At 54.6% G+C, this 17,542-nt stretch overlaps 1 protein-coding gene across 1 annotated transcript in view; it reads right to left on the reverse strand.

Moving 5' to 3' along the window:
• Positions 1-462: 462 nt before the first annotated feature.
• Positions 463-17,542, reverse strand: part of LOC143388119 (lysophosphatidic acid phosphatase type 6) — a 53,825-nt gene continuing 36,745 nt past the window's right edge. Inside the window, exons 9-10 of the mRNA XM_077109901.1 lie at positions 1,210-1,375; positions 463-650 (exon numbers count right to left, since the gene is read on the reverse strand). Of these exons, the coding sequence (XP_076966016.1) occupies positions 513-650; positions 1,210-1,375 (304 nt within the window). The 3' untranslated portion in view covers positions 463-512. The remainder of the gene's footprint in view (positions 651-1,209; positions 1,376-17,542) is intronic.

Below are 17,542 nucleotides of genomic sequence, written 5' to 3' on the forward strand. Positions count from 1 at the left end.
GTGACTGGAGGTGGGTGGGTGGGCACAGTCTCCCTGACTGTGGGGGCTCCCAGGGAAACAGAGATACACCACCCACCGGCGGGGGGGGGGGCTCCTGCAGGTGGAGGGGGAGGGGGAGGAGCTGTGGCGAGGCCCTGAGGTGAAGGGCGGTCCTGGCCGGCCTGACAGACTCAGGGACACGGGGGACAGGAATGGGGACGCACTCCTGGTCGGCCCCTGGGTGGGTGGCGAAGAGGAGAGGTGTGGGAGGAGAGGAGTTTGAAGGGGGAGCAGGACAAGGAGAAGAACAGAACCAAGGTCCCCAATCAACCCATTTCTACAGGGTCATTATGTCTGGCCTGGGTCACAAGCACATGCTTAGAAATGAAGCCACAAATCAGACAGAACCCCTTTGTCTCCACATTTTGCCCTGTTTTCTTTCAGGGCCTTACCAGAGCTGGGGGAGGAAACACAAAGTGGAGGTGTGGTGTGAGGACATTTTATTTAGACATCAACTGGTCTGTGTGAGCCGGTCACTCCTCACTCCCCACCACCTGTGCTTGGGAGCAGAGGGCGTGGTATTCTTCTGGGCTTAAGGTGTAGGCTGACATGGCGTTCAAGAACTGGTCCAGCGGGCAGAGTCTGTCGGGGCAACCTCTTGGCACCTGCTCCTGTTGAAGAGACGTGGCTCAGCAGCCCACAGGGCCAGACCCTTCTGCTGCCTTCTGCTGAGAGGCTCTGGCCCAAGCGGCACGCACACACGTGACACCAAGAAGGCCCCATACCCAGTCACAGCCAGAACACTCCACTGCAGCCCGCCTCCAAAGGCCACTCAAGAAATGTCGTTGAGTTGACCGAGAGGACACAGTCAAGGGACATCACTGAATTGGAGAAGCTAAAGGTCTCATCCCTGGGAGAGCTCCAGTCCCTCTTCTCGGCATCAATGTCGACGGGCCGTGAGCAAGTCAAGGGTGCTGGCAGTGCCCGTTACCACCCTAAGACCCAGCTGTGCCTGCTCAAGAGGCTACATCCCGACAGGCTCTGGAACGAGTCTGCAGACCACTCAGCCACCACAGGCCAAGATCTGCTCTAGCCCTGGGCACAGCTGTGAGTCGCCCACGGGGTGCAGAGAGCTGAGGGCACCCAGGGAGACCCCACGGGGCCTGGTGCTGAGCCAGCCGGGGCACTGGGGAGAGCCCGGCCACCACAGCCCCAGCTGTGAGGTCTTACCTCCCCGTTGTAATAGAGCTGCACAAACCACTCCTTAGACTGCTGGTGCTGGTAGAGTTCCACGGTCAGGTCGACAGCAAACGGGGGCCACTTGTGGTCAAAAATCCCCAGGGTCGTGAGGAGAGGGATGAGGGTCACATCGTGAGTTGCATAGAGGTACAGCTTTCTGAAAGAAGGACACAGTTCCCTGTGACGGTCGACTTCAGAACTCGGGAGGCCGAGGGTCCAGGTTCTATAAGTGGCTACGGAAGCTCAGGAGCCATTTTAAAGACCTTATGGACACCACCTCTCTGTTCGTGGAATGAAGCTATGCAAACTAAATCTACCAGGCCAACACCTCTGGTTGGGACTATGAAATACCAAGGACTTCAATCTGCTGCCTGTCTCCCTGGAGTAAGGAGCACAGTGGCCTCAGAAACCAGGGGACATCTGGCTCAGCTGAAACAGGAGGGGAGAACCACAGTCCCTCCTCTTGTCACCAGGGAGGTCCCACAGGGATCACTCTCCTGCCTCCTCCACCCATTCACTAGTTCTCCTGGTGCGTCTTAAGGAGGAAACTGAGCTGGTGGGGCTAGACCCTCCTGGGATCCCGCCAGGCCGGAAGGAGGTTCTTCCCACTCTCGCCTACGACGAGTCAGCAGGAGCCTCCGCTCCTTGTGGGGAAAGCCTGCCGTTTTACAGAATGGAGTTCATGTCAACGCAGTCTCCCAGTGGCCACTCAGCCTACTTCTGACTGACGCAGTGTCATCTCTTGGGGTGACCCCAATGCAGAAGCCTAGCACTAGATCCTGTAGTGTTCTACAGACACAAGGAGAGAGCATCCAGCAGCTCAGAGTTAGGGATCACGTTCAAGGGAGCCTGTCACATGCTCCTCCTGAGCCAAGGTGCACAGTTAGGGATCACGTTCAAGGGAGCCTGTCACATGCTCCTCCAGAGCCAAGGTGCACAGTTAGGGATCACGTTCAAGGGATCCTGTCACATGCTCCTCCAGAGCCAAGGTGCACAGTTAGGGATCACGTTCAAGGGATCCTGTCACATGCTCCTCCTGAGCCAAGGTGCACAGTTAGGGATCACGTTCAAGGGATCCTGTCACATGCTCCTCCTGAGCCAAGGTGCACAGTTAGGGATCACGTTCAAGGGATCCTGTCACATGCTCCTCCTGAGCCAAGGTGCACAGTTAGGGATCACGTTCAAGGGATCCTGTCACATGCTCCTCCAGAGCCAAGGTGCACAGTTAGGGATCACGTTCAAGGGATCCTGTCACATGCTCCTCCTGAGCCAAGGTGCACAGTTAGGGATCACATTCAAGGGATCCTGTCACATGCTCCTCCTGAGCCAAGGTGCACAGTTAGGGATCACGTTCAAGGGAGTCTGTCACATGCTCCTCCAGAGCCAAGGTGCACAGTTAGGGATCACGTTCAAGGGATCCTGTCACATGCTCCTCCAGAGCCAAGGTACACAGTTAGGGATCACGTTCAAGGGATCCTGTCACATGCTCCTCCTGAGCCAAGGTGCACACAGAGTTAGGGATCACGTTCAAGGGAGCCTGTCACATGCTCCTCCTGAGCCAAGGTGCACAGTTAGGGATCACGTTCAAGGGAGCCTGTCACATGCTCCTCCAGAGCCAAGGTGCACAGTTAGGGATCACGTTCAAGGGATCCTGTCACATGCTCCTCCAGAGCCAAGGTACACAGTTAGGGATCACGTTCAAGGGATCCTGTCACATGCTCCTCCTGAGCCAAGGTACACAGTTAGGGATCACATTCAAGGGATCCTGTCACATGCTCCTCCTGAGCCAAGGTGCACAGTTAGGGATCACGTTCAAGGGATCCTGTCACATGCTCCTCCTGAGCCAAGGTGCACAGTTAGGGATCACGTTCAAGGGAGTCTGTCACATGCTCCTCCAGAGCCAAGGTGCACAGTTAGGGATCACGTTCAAGGGAGCCTGTCACATGCTCCTCCTGAGCCAAGGTGCACACAGAGTTAGGGATCACGTTCAAGGGAGCCTGTCACATGCTCCTCCTGAGCCAAGGTGCACAGTTAGGGATCACGTTCAAGGGATCCTGTCACATGCTCCTCCAGAGCCAAGGTGCACAGTTAGGGATCACGTTCAAGGGATCCTGTCACATGCTCCTCCTGAGCCAAGGTGCACAGTTAGGGATCACGTTCAAGGGAGCCTGTCACATACTCCTCCTGAGCCAAGGTGCACAGTTAGGGATCACGTTCAAGGGAGCCTGTCACATGCTCCTCCTGAGCCAAGGTGCACACAGAGTTAGGGATCACGTTCAAGGGAGCCTGTCACATGCTCCTCCTGAGCCAAGGTGCACAGTTAGGGATCACGTTCAAGGGATCCTGTCACATGCTCCTCCTGAGCCAAGGTGCACAGTTAGGGATCACGTTCAAGGGATCCTGTCACATGCTCCTCCTGAGCCAAGGTGCACAGTTAGGGATCACGTTCAAGGGATCCTGTCACATGCTCCTCCAGAGCCAAGGTGCACACAGAGTTAGGGATCACGTTCAAGGGAGCCTGTCACATGCTCCTCCAGAGCCAAGGTGCAGTTAGGGATCACGTTCAAGGGAGCCTGTCACATGCTCCTCCTGAGCCAAGGTGCAGTTAGGGATCACGTTCAAGGGAGCCTGTCACATGCTCCTCCTGAGCCAAGGTGCACAGTTAGGGATCACGTTCAAGGGAGCCTGTCACATGCTCCTCCTGAGCCAAGGTGCACAGTTAGGGATCACGTTCAAGGGAGCCTGTCACATGCTCCTCCAGAGCCAAGGTGCACAGTTAGGGATCACGTTCAAGGGATCCTGTCACATGCTCCTCCTGAGCCAAGGTGCAGTTAGGGATCACGTTCAAGGGAGCCTGTCACATGCTCCTCCTGAGCCAAGGTGCACAGTTAGGGATCACGTTCAAGGGAGCCTGTCACATGCTCCTCCTGAGCCAAGGTGCACAGTTAGGGATCACGTTCAAGGGAGCCTGTCACATGCTCCTCCTGAGCCAAGGTGCACACAGAGTTAGGGATCACGTTCAAGGGAGTCTGTCACATGCTCCTCCTGAGCCAAGGTGCAGTTAGGGATCACGTTCAAGGGAGCCTGTCACATACTCCTCCTGAGCCAAGGTGCACAGTTAGGGATCACGTTCAAGGGATCCTGTCACATGCTCCTCCAGAGCCAAGGTGCACAGTTAGGGATCACGTTCAAGGGATCCTGTCACATGCTCCTCCTGAGCCAAGGTGCACAGTTAGGGATCACGTTCAAGGGATCCTGTCACATGCTCCTCCAGAGCCAAGGTTCACAGTTAGGGATCACGTTCAAGGGATCCTGTCACATGCTCCTCCAGAGCCAAGGTGCACAGTTAGGGATCACGTTCAAGGGATCCTGTCACATGCTCCTCCTGAGCCAAGGTGCACAGTTAGGGATCACGTTCAAGGGATCCTGTCACATGCTCCTCCAGAGCCAAGGTGCACAGTTAGGGATCACGTTCAAGGGATCCTGTCACATGCTCCTCCTGAGCCAAGGTGTACAGTTAGGGATCACGTTCAAGGGAGCCTGTCACATGCTCCTCCAGAGCCAAGGTGCACACAGACTTAGGGATCACTTTCAAGGGATCCTGTCACATGCTCCTCCAGAGCCAAGGTGCACAGTTAGGGATCACGTTCAAGGGATCCTGTCACATGCTCCTCCAGAGCCAAGGTGCACAGTTAGGGATCACGTTCAAGGGATCCTGTCACATGCTCCTCCAGAGCCAAGGTGCACAGTTAGGGATCACGTTCAAGGGATCCTGTCACATGCTCCTCCTGAGCCAAGGTGTACAGTTAGGGATCACGTTCAAGGGATCCTGTCACATGCTCCTCCAGAGCCAAGGTGCACAGTTAGGGATCACGTTCAAGGGAGCCTGTCACATGCTCCTCCTGAGCCAAGGTGCACAGTTAGGGATCACGTTCAAGGGAGCCTGTCACATGCTCCTCCTGAGCCAAGGTGCACAGTTAGGGATCACGTTCAAGGGAGCCTGTCACATGCTCCTCCAGAGCCAAGGTGCACAGTTAGGGATCACGTTCAAGGGATCCTGTCACATGCTCCTCCAGAGCCAAGGTGCACAGTTAGGGATCACGTTCAAGGGATCCTGTCACATGCTCCTCCTGAGCCAAGGTGCACAGTTAGGGATCACGTTCAAGGGATCCTGTCACATGCTCCTCCAGAGCCAAGGTGCACAGTTAGGGATCACGTTCAAGGGATCCTGTCACATGCTCCTCCAGAGCCAAGGTGCACAGTTAGGGATCACGTTCAAGGGAGCCTGTCACATGCTCCTCCTGAGCCAAGGTGCACAGTTAGGGATCACGTTCAAGGGATCCTGTCACATGATCCTCCTGAGCCAAGGTGCACAGTTAGGGATCACGTTCAAGGGATCCTGTCACATGCTCCTCCAGAGCCAAGGTGCACAGTTAGGGATCACGTTCAAGGGAGCCTGTCACATGCTCCTCCTGAGCCAAGGTGCACAGTTAGGGATCACGTTCAAGGGATCCTGTCACATGCTCCTCCAGAGCCAAGGTGCACAGTTAGGGATCACGTTCAAGGGATCCTGTCACATGCTCCTCCAGAGCCAAGGTGCACAGTTAGGGATCACGTTCAAGGGAGCCTGTCACATGCTCCTCCTGAGCCAAGGTGCACAGATAGGGATCACGTTCAAGGGAGTCTGTCACATGCTCCTCCAGAGCCAAGGTGCACAGTTAGGGATCACGTTCAAGGGATCCTGTCACATGCTCCTCCTGAGCCAAGGTGCACAGTTAGGGATCACGTTCAAGGGATCCTGTCACATGCTCCTCCTGAGCCAAGGTGCACAGTTAGGGATCACGTTCAAGGGATCCTGTCACATGCTCCTCCTGAGCCAAGGTGCACAGTTAGGGATCACGTTCAAGGGATCCTGTCACATGCTCCTCCAGAGCCAAGGTGCACAGTTAGGGATCACGTTCAAGGGATCCTGTCACATGCTCCTCCAGAGCCAAGGTGCACAGTTAGGGATCACGTTCAAGGGAGCCTGTCACATGCTCCTCCTGAGCCAAGGTGCACAGTTAGGGATCACGTTCAAGGGATCCTGTCACATGATCCTCCTGAGCCAAGGTGCACAGTTAGGGATCACGTTCAAGGGATCCTGTCACATGCTCCTCCAGAGCCAAGGTGCACAGTTAGGGATCACGTTCAAGGGATCCTGTCACATGCTCCTCCTGAGCCAAGGTGCACAGTTAGGGATCACGTTCAAGGGATCCTGTCACATGCTCCTCCAGAGCCAAGGTGCACAGTTAGGGATCACGTTCAAGGGATCCTGTCACATGCTCCTCCAGAGCCAAGGTGCACAGTTAGGGATCACGTTCAAGGGAGCCTGTCACATGCTCCTCCTGAGCCAAGGTGCACAGTTAGGGATCACGTTCAAGGGATCCTGTCACATGATCCTCCTGAGCCAAGGTGCACAGTTAGGGATCACGTTCAAGGGATCCTGTCACATGCTCCTCCAGAGCCAAGGTGCACAGTTAGGGATCACGTTCAAGGGAGCCTGTCACATGCTCCTCCTGAGCCAAGGTGCACAGTTAGGGATCACGTTCAAGGGATCCTGTCACATGCTCCTCCAGAGCCAAGGTGCACAGTTAGGGATCACGTTCAAGGGATCCTGTCACATGCTCCTCCAGAGCCAAGGTGCACAGTTAGGGATCACGTTCAAGGGAGCCTGTCACATGCTCCTCCTGAGCCAAGGTGCACAGTTAGGGATCACGTTCAAGGGAGTCTGTCACATGCTCCTCCAGAGCCAAGGTGCACAGTTAGGGATCACGTTCAAGGGATCCTGTCACATGCTCCTCCTGAGCCAAGGTGCACAGTTAGGGATCACGTTCAAGGGATCCTGTCACATGCTCCTCCTGAGCCAAGGTGCACAGTTAGGGATCATGTTCAAGGGATCCTGTCACATGATCCTCCAGAGCCAAGGTGCACAGTTAGGGATCACGTTCAAGGGATCCTGTCACATGCTCCTCCAGAGCCAAGGTGCACAGTTAGGGATCACGTTCAAGGGATCCTGTCACATGCTCCTCCAGAGCCAAGGTGCACAGTTAGGGATCACGTTCAAGGGATCCTGTCACATGCTCCTCCAGAGCCAAGGTGCACAGTTAGGGATCACATTCAAGGGAGTCTGTCACATGCTCCTCCTGAGCCAAGGTGCACAGTTAGGGATCACGTTCAAGGGATCCTGTCACATGCTCCTCCAGAGCCAAGGTGCACAGTTAGGGATCACGTTCAAGGGATCCTGTCACATGATCCTCCTGAGCCAAGGTGCACAGTTAGGGATCACGTTCAAGGGATCCTGTCACATGCTCCTCCAGAGCCAAGGTGCACAGTTAGGGATCACGTTCAAGGGATCCTGTCACATGCTCCTCCAGAGCCAAGGTGCACAGTTAGGGATCACATTCAAGGGAGTCTGTCACATGCTCCTCCTGAGCCAAGGTGCACAGTTAGGGATCACGTTCAAGGGATCCTGTCACATGCTCCTCCAGAGCCAAGGTGCACAGTTAGGGATCACGTTCAAGGGAGCCTGTCACATGCTCCTCCTGAGCCAAGGTGCACAGTTAGGGATCACGTTCAAGGGATCCTGTCACATGCTCCTCCTGAGCCAAGGTGCACAGTTAGGGATCACGTTCAAGGGATCCTGTCACATGCTCCTCCTGAGCCAAGGTGCACAGTTAGGGATCACGTTCAAGGGAGCCTGTCACATGCTCCTCCTGAGCCAAGGTGCACAGTTAGGGATCACGTTCAAGGGATCCTGTCACATGCTCCTCCTGAGCCAAGGTGCACACAGAGTTAGGGATCACATTCAAGGGAGCCTGTCACATGCTCCTCCTGAGCCAAGGTGCACAGTTAGGGATCACGTTCAAGGGAGCCTGTCACATGCTCCTCCTGAGCCAAGGTGCACAGTTAGGGATCACGTTCAAGGGAGCCTGTCACATGCTCCTCCTGAGCCAAGGTGCACACAGAGTTAGGGATCACGTTCAAGGGATCCTGTCACATGCTCCTCCAGAGCCAAGGTGCACAGTTAGGGATCACGTTCAAGGGATCCTGTCACATGCTCCTCCTGAGCCAAGGTGCACAGTTAGGGATCACGTTCAAGGGATCCTGTCACATGCTCCTCCTGAGCCAAGGTGCACACAGAGTTAGGGATCACGTTCAAGGGAGCCTGTCACATGCTCCTCCTGAGCCAAGGTGCACACAGAGTTAGGGATCACGTTCAAGGGATCCTGTCACATGCTCCTCCAGAGCCAAGGTGCACACAGAGTTAGGGATCACGTTCAAGGGATCCTGTCACATGCTCCTCCTGAGCCAAGGTGCACAGTTAGGGATCACGTTCAAGGGAGCCTGTCACATGCTCCTCCAGAGCCAAGGTGCACAGTTAGGGATCACGTTCAAGGGATCCTGTCACATGCTCCTCCAGAGCCAAGGTGCACAGTTAGGGATCACGTTCAAGGGAGCCTGTCACATGCTCCTCCTGAGCCAAGGTGCACAGTTAGGGATCACGTTCAAGGGATCCTGTCACATGCTCCTCCAGAGCCAAGGTGCACACAGAGTTAGGGATCACGTTCAAGGGATCCTGTCACATGCTCCTCCTGAGCCAAGGTGCACACAGAGTTAGGGATCACGTTCAAGGGAGCCTGTCACATGCTCCTCCTGAGCCAAGGTGCACAGTTAGGGATCACGTTCAAGGGATCCTGTCACATGCTCCTCCTGAGCCAAGGTGTACAGTTAGGGATCACGTTCAAGGGATCCTGTCACATGCTCCTCCAGAGCCAAGGTGCACAGTTAGGGATCACGTTCAAGGGATCCTGTCACATGCTCCTCCAGAGCCAAGGTGCACAGTTAGGGATCACGTTCAAGGGAGCCTGTCACATGCTCCTCCTGAGCCAAGGTGCACAGTTAGGGATCACGTTCAAGGGAGTCTGTCACATGCTCCTCCTGAGCCAAGGTGCACAGTTAGGGATCACGTTCAAGGGAGCCTGTCACATGCTCCTCCTGAGCCAAGGTGTACAGTTAGGGATCACGTTCAAGGGATCCTGTCACATGCTCCTCCAGAGCCAAGGTGCACAGTTAGGGATCACGTTCAAGGGATCCTGTCACATGCTCCTCCAGAGCCAAGGTGCACAGTTAGGGATCACGTTCAAGGGATCCTGTCACATGCTCCTCCTGAGCCAAGGTGCACAGTTAGGGATCACGTTCAAGGGAGTCTGTCACATGCTCCTCCTGAGCCAAGGTGCACAGTTAGGGATCACGTTCAAGGGAGCCTGTCACATGCTCCTCCTGAGCCAAGGTGCACAGTTAGGGATCACGTTCAAGGGATCCTGTCACATGCTCCTCCAGAGCCAAGGTGCACAGTTAGGGATCACGTTCAAGGGATCCTGTCACATGCTCCTCCTGAGCCAAGGTGCACAGTTAGGGATCACGTTCAAGGGAGTCTGTCACATGCTCCTCCTGAGCCAAGGTACACAGTTAGGGATCATGTTCAAGGGATCCTGTCACATGCTCCTCCTGAGCCAAGGTGCACAGTTAGGGATCACGTTCAAGGGAGTCTGTCACATGCTCCTCCTGAGCCAAGGTACACAGTTAGGGATCACGTTCAAGGGATCCTGTCACATGCTCCTCCTGAGCCAAGGTACACAGTTAGGGATCACAATCAAGGGATCCTGTCACATGCTCCTCCAGAGCCAAGGTGCACAGTTAGGGATCACGTTCAAGGGATCCTGTCACATGCTCCTCCAGAGCCAAGGTGCACAGTTAGGGATCATGTTCAAGGGATCCTGTCATATGCTCCTCCTGAGCCAAGGTGCACAGTTAGGGATCACAATCAAGGGATCCTGTCACATGCTCCTCCAGAGCCAAGGTGCACAGTTAGGGATCACGTTCAAGGGAGCCTGTCACATGCTCCTCCAGAGCCAAGGTGCACAGTTAGGGATCATGTTCAAGGGATCCTGTCATATGCTCCTCCTGAGCCAAGGTGCACAGTTAGGGATCACAATCAAGGGATCCTGTCACATGCTCCTCCAGAGCCAAGGTGCACAGTTAGGGATCACGTTCAAGGGATCCTGTCACATGCTCCTCCTGAGCCAAGGTGCACAGTTAGGGATCACGTTCAAGGGAGTCTGTCACATGCTCCTCCTGAGCCAAGGTGCACAGTTAGGGATCACGTTCAAGGGAGCCTGTCACATGCTCCTCTTGAGCCAAGGTGCACAGTTAGGGATCACGATCAAGGGATCCTGTCACATGCTCCTCCTGAGCCAAGGTACACAGTTAGGGATCACAATCAAGGGATCCTGTCACATGCTCCTCCAGAGCCAAGGTGCACAGTTAGGGATCACGTTCAAGGGAGTCTGTCACATGCTCCTCCTGAGCCAAGGTACACAGTTAGGGATCACGTTCAAGGGATCCTGTCACATGCTCCTCCTGAGCCAAGGTACACAGTTAGGGATCACAATCAAGGGATCCTGTCACATGCTCCTCCTGAGCCAAGGTGCACAGTTAGGGATCACGTTCAAGGGATCCTGTCACATGCTCCTCCAGAGCCAAGGTGCACAGTTAGGGATCACGTTCAAGGGATCCTGTCACATGCTCCTCCAGAGCCAAGGTGCACAGTTAGGGATCATGTTCAAGGGATCCTGTCATATGCTCCTCCTGAGCCAAGGTGCACAGTTAGGGATCACAATCAAGGGATCCTGTCACATGCTCCTCCAGAGCCAAGGTGCACAGTTAGGGATCACGTTCAAGGGAGCCTGTCACATGCTCCTCCAGAGCCAAGGTGCACAGTTAGGGATCATGTTCAAGGGATCCTGTCATATGCTCCTCCTGAGCCAAGGTGCACAGTTAGGGATCACAATCAAGGGATCCTGTCACATGCTCCTCCAGAGCCAAGGTGCACAGTTAGGGATCACGTTCAAGGGATCCTGTCACATGCTCCTCCTGAGCCAAGGTGCACAGTTAGGGATCACGTTCAAGGGAGCCTGTCACATGCTCCTCCTGAGCCAAGGTACACAGTTAGGGATCATGTTCAAGGGATCCTGTCATATGCTCCTCCTGAGCCAAGGTGCACAGTTAGGGATCACAATCAAGGGATCCTGTCACATGCTCCTCCAGAGCCAAGGTGCACAGTTAGGGATCACGTTCAAGGGATCCTGTCACATGCTCCTCCTGAGCCAAGGTGCACAGTTAGGGATCACGTTCAAGGGATCCTGTCACATGCTCCTCCTGAGCCAAGGTGCACAGTTAGGGATCACGTTCAAGGGATCCTGTCACATGCTCCTCCTGAGCCAAGGTGCACAGTTAGGGATCACGTTCAAGGGAGCCTGTCACATGCTCCTCCAGAGCCAAGGTGCACAGTTAGGGATCATGTTCAAGGGATCCTGTCATATGCTCCTCCTGAGCCAAGGTGCACAGTTAGGGATCACAATCAAGGGATCCTGTCACATGCTCCTCCAGAGCCAAGGTGCACAGTTAGGGATCACGTTCAAGGGATCCTGTCACATGCTCCTCCTGAGCCAAGGTGCACAGTTAGGGATCACGTTCAAGGGAGTCTGTCACATGCTCCTCCTGAGCCAAGGTGCACAGTTAGGGATCACGTTCAAGGGAGCCTGTCACATGCTCCTCTTGAGCCAAGGTGCACAGTTAGGGATCACGATCAAGGGATCCTGTCACATGCTCCTCCTGAGCCAAGGTGCACACAGAGTTAGGGATCATGTTCAAGGGATCCTGTCACATGCTCTTCCAGAGCCAAGGTGCACAGTTAGGGAACATGTTCAAGGGATCCTGTCACATACTCCTCCTGAGCCAAGGTACACAGTTAGGGATCACGTTCAAGGGAGTCTGTCACATGCTCCTCCTGAGCCAAGGTACACAGTTAGGGATCACGTTCAAGGGAGTCTGTCACATGCTCCTCCTGAGCCAAGGTGCACAGTTAGGGATCACGTTCAAGGGATCCTGTCACATGCTCCTCCTGAGCCAAGGTGCACAGTTAGGGATCACATTCAAGGGATCCTGTCACATGCTCCTCCTGAGCCAAGGTGCACAGTTAGGGATCACGTTCAAGGGAGTCTGTCACATGCTCCTCCTGAGCCAAGGTACACAGTTAGGGATCACATTCAAGGGAGTCTGTCACATGCTCCTCCTGAGCCAAGGTACACAGTTAGGGATCACGTTCAAGGGATCCTGTCACATGCTCCTCCTGAGCCAAGGTGTACAGTTAGGGATCACGTTCAAGGGATCCTGTCACATGCTCCTCCTGAGCCAAGGTGCACAGTTAGGGATCACGTTCAAGGGAGTCTGTCACATGCTCCTCCTGAGCCAAGGTACACAGTTAGGGATCACGTTCAAGGGAGCCTGTCACATGCTCCTCCTGAGCCAAGGTACACAGTTAGGGATCACGTTCAAGGGATCCTGTCACATGCTCCTCCTGAGCCAAGGTGTACAGTTAGGGATCACGTTCATGGGATCCTGTCACATGCTCCTCCTGAGCCAAGGTGCACAGTTAGGGATCACGTTCATGGGATCCTGTCACATGCTCCTCCTGAGCCAAGGTGCACAGTTAGGGATCACGTTCAAGGGATCCTGTCACATGCTCCTCCTGAGCCAAGGTGCACAGTTAGGGATCACGTTCAAGGGAGTCTGTCACATGCTCCTCCTGAGCCAAGGTGCACACAGAGTTAGGGATCACGTTCAAGGGATCCTGTCACATGCTCCTCCTGAGCCAAGGTGCACAGTTAGGGATCATGTTCAAGGGATCCTGTCACATACTCCTCCTGAGCCAAGGTGCACACAGAGTTAGGGATCACGTTCAAGGGATCCTGTCACATGCTCCTCCTGAGCCAAGGTGCACAGTTAGGGATCATGTTCAAGGGATCCTGTCACATACTCCTCCAGAGCCAAGGTGCACACAGAGTTAGGGATCACGTTCAAGGGATCCTGTCACATGCTCCTCCTGAGCCAAGGTGCACAGTTAGGGATCACGTTCAAGGGATCCTGTCACATGCTCCTCCTGAGCCAAGGTGCACAGTTAGGGATCATGTTCAAGGGATCCTGTCACATACTCCTCCAGAGCCAAGGTGCACACAGAGTTAGGGATCACGTTCAAGGGATCCTGTCACATGCTCCTCCTGAGCCAAGGTGCACAGTTAGGGATCACGTTCAAGGGATCCTGTCACATGCTCCTCCTGAGCCAAGGTGCACAGTTAGGGATCATGTTCAAGGGATCCTGTCACATACTCCTCCAGAGCCAAGGTGCACACAGAGTTAGGGATCACGTTCAAGGGATCCTGTCACATGCTCCTCCTGAGCCAAGGTGCACAGTTAGGGATCACGTTCAAGGGATCCTGTCACATGCTCCTCCTGAGCCAAGGTGCACAGTTAGGGATCACGTTCAAGGGATCCTGTCACATGCTCCTCCTGAGCCAAGGTGCACAGTTAGGGATCATGTTCAAGGGATCCTGTCACATACTCCTCCAGAGCCAAGGTGCACACAGAGTTAGGGATCACGTTCAAGGGAGTCTGTCACATGCTCCTCCAGAGCCAAGGTGCACAGTTAGGGATCACGTTCAAGGGAGCCTGTCACATGCTCCTCCAGAGCCAAGGTGCACAGTTAGGGATCACGTTCAAGGGAGCCTGTCACATGCTCCTCCTGAGCCAAGGTGCACAGTTAGGGATCACGTTCAAGGGAGTCTGTCACATGCTCCTCCTGAGCCAAGGTGCACAGTTAGGGATCACGTTCAAGGGAGCCTGTCACATGCTCCTCCTGAGCCAAGGTGTACAGTTAGGGATCACGTTCATGGGATCCTGTCACATGCTCCTCCTGAGCCAAGGTGCACACAGAGTTAGGGATCACGTTCAAGGGAGTCTGTCACATGCTCCTCCTGAGCCAAGGTGCACAGTTAGGGATCACGTTCAAGGGAGCCTGTCACATGCTCCTCCTGAGCCAAGGTGCACAGTTAGGGATCACGTTCAAGGGAGTCTGTCACATGCTCCTCCTGAGCCAAGGTGCACAGTTAGGGATCACGTTCAAGGGAGCCTGTCACATGCTCCTCCTGAGCCAAGGTGTACAGTTAGGGATCACGTTCATGGGATCCTGTCACATGCTCCTCCTGAGCCAAGGTGCACAGTTAGGGATCACGTTCAAGGGATCCTGTCACATGCTCCTCCTGAGCCAAGGTGCACAGTTAGGGATCACGTTCAAGGGATCCTGTCACATGCTCCTCCTGAGCCAAGGTGCACAGTTAGGGATCACGTTCATGGGATCCTGTCACATGCTCCTCCTGAGCCAAGGTGCACAGTTAGGGATCACGTTCAAGGGATCCTGTCACATGCTCCTCCTGAGCCAAGGTGCACAGTTAGGGATCACGTTCAAGGGATCCTGTCACATGCTCCTCCTGAGCCAAGGTGCACAGTTAGGGATCACGTTCATGGGATCCTGTCACATGCTCCTCCTGAGCCAAGGTGCACAGTTAGGGATCACGTTCAAGGGATCCTGTCACATGCTCCTCCTGAGCCAAGGTGCACAGTTAGGGATCACGTTCATGGGATCCTGTCACATGCTCCTCCTGAGCCAAGGTGCACAGTTAGGGATCACGTTCAAGGGATCCTGTCACATGCTCCTCCTGAGCCAAGGTGCATAGTTAGGGATCACGTTCAAGGGATCCTGTCACATGCTCCTCCTGAGCCAAGGTGCACAGTTAGGGATCACGTTCAAGGGATCCTGTCACATGCTCCTCCTGAGCCAAGGTGCACAGTTAGGGATCACGTTCATGGGATCCTGTCACATGCTCCTCCTGAGCCAAGGTGCACAGTTAGGGATCACGTTCAAGGGATCCTGTCACATGCTCCTCCTGAGCCAAGGTGCACAGTTAGGGATCACGTTCAAGGGATCCTGTCACATGCTCCTCCTGAGCCAAGGTGCACAGTTAGGGATCACGTTCAAGGGAGTCTGTCACATGCTCCTCCAGAGCCAAGGTGCACAGTTAGGGATCACGTTCAAGGGATCCTGTCACATGCTCCTCCTGAGCCAAGGTGCACAGTTAGGGATCACGTTCATGGGATCCTGTCACATGCTCCTCCTGAGCCAAGGTGCACAGTTAGGGATCACGTTCAAGGGATCCTGTCACATGCTCCTCCTGAGCCAAGGTGCACAGTTAGGGATCACGTTCATGGGATCCTGTCACATGCTCCTCCTGAGCCAAGGTGCACAGTTAGGGATCACGTTCAAGGGATCCTGTCACATGCTCCTCCTGAGCCAAGGTGCACAGTTAGGGATCACGTTCATGGGATCCTGTCACATGCTCCTCCTGAGCCAAGGTGCACAGTTAGGGATCACGTTCAAGGGATCCTGTCACATGCTCCTCCTGAGCCAAGGTGCATAGTTAGGGATCACGTTCAAGGGATCCTGTCACATGCTCCTCCTGAGCCAAGGTGCACAGTTAGGGATCACGTTCAAGGGATCCTGTCACATGCTCCTCCTGAGCCAAGGTGCACAGTTAGGGATCACGTTCATGGGATCCTGTCACATGCTCCTCCTGAGCCAAGGTGCACAGTTAGGGATCACGTTCAAGGGATCCTGTCACATGCTCCTCCTGAGCCAAGGTGCACAGTTAGGGATCACGTTCAAGGGAGTCTGTCACATGCTCCTCCTGAGCCAAGGTGCACAGTTAGGGATCACGTTCAAGGGAGTCTGTCACATGCTCCTCCAGAGCCAAGGTGCACAGTTAGGGATCACGTTCAAGGGATCCTGTCACATGCTCCTCCTGAGCCAAGGTGCACAGTTAGGGATCACGTTCAAGGGATCCTGTCACATGCTCCTCCAGAGCCAAGGTGCACAGTTAGGGATCACGTTCAAGGGAGTCTGTCACATGCTCCTCCTGAGCCAAGGTGCACAGTTAGGGATCACGTTCAAGGGATCCTGTCACATGCTCCTCCAGAGCCAAGGTGCACAGTTAGGGATCACGTTCAAGGGATCCTGTCACATGCTCCTCCAGAGCCAAGGCGCACAGTTAGGGATCACGTTCAAGGGATCCTGTCACATGCTCCTCCAGAGCCAAGGTGCACAGTTAGGGATCACGTTCAAGGGATCCTGTCACATGCTCCTCCAGAGCCAAGGTGCACAGTTAGGGATCACGTTCAAGGGATCCTGTCACATGCTCCTCCAGAGCCAAGGCGCACAGTTAGGGATCACGTTCAAGGGATCCTGTCACATGCTCCTCCAGAGCCAAGGTGCACAGTTAGGGATCACGTTCAAGGGATCCTGTCACATGCTCCTCCAGAGCCAAGGCGCACAGTTAGGGATCACGTTCAAGGGATCCTGTCACATGCTCCTCCAGAGCCAAGGCGCACAGTTAGGGATCACGTTCAAGGGATCCTGTCACATGCTCCTCCAGAGCCAAGGTGCACAGTTAGGGATCACGTTCAAGGGAGCCTGTCACATGCTCCTCCTGAGCCAAGGTGCACAGTTAGGGATCATGTTCAAGGGATCCTGTCACATGCTCCTCCTGAGCCAAGGTGCACAGTTAGGGATCACGTTCAAGGGATCCTGTCACATGCTCCTCCTGAGCCAAGGTGCACAGTTAGGGATCACGTTCAAGGGATCCTGTCACATGCTCCTCCTGAGCCAAGGTGCACAGTTAAGGATCACGTTCAAGGGAGTCTGTCACATGCTCCTCCAGAGCCAAGGTGTACAGTTAGGGATCACGTTCAAGGGATCCTGTCACATGCTCCTCCAGAGCCAAGGTGCACAGTTAGGGATCACGTTCAAGGGAGTCTGTCACATGCTCCTCCAGAGCCAAGGTGCACAGTTAGGGATCACGTTCAAGGGATCCTGTCACATGCTCCTCCAGAGCCAAGGTGTACAGTTAGGGATCACGTTCAAGGGATCCTGTCACATGCTCCTCCAGAGCCAAGGTGCACAGTTAGGGATCACGTTCAAGGGAGTCTGTCACATGCTCCTCCAGAGCCAAGGTGCACACAGACTTAGGGATCACGTTCAAGGGATCCTGTCACATGCTCCTCCTGAGCCAAGGTGCACACAGAGTTAGGGATCACGTTCAAGGGATCCTGTCACATGCTCCTCCTGAGCCAAGGTGCACACAGACTTAGGGATCACGTTCAAGGGAGCCTGTCACATGCTCCTCCTGAGCCAAGGTGCACAGTTAGGGATCACGTTCAAGGGAGCCTGTCACATGCTCCTCCTGAGCCAAGGTGCACAGTTAGGGATCACGTTCAAGGGATCCTGTCACATGCTCCTCCAGAGCCAAGGTGCACAGTTAGGGATCACGTTCAAGGG

This window comes from Callospermophilus lateralis, chromosome 7, assembly GCF_048772815.1.
Source record: "Callospermophilus lateralis isolate mCalLat2 chromosome 7, mCalLat2.hap1, whole genome shotgun sequence".
NCBI classification, from domain to species: Eukaryota; Metazoa; Chordata; class Mammalia; order Rodentia; family Sciuridae; genus Callospermophilus; species Callospermophilus lateralis.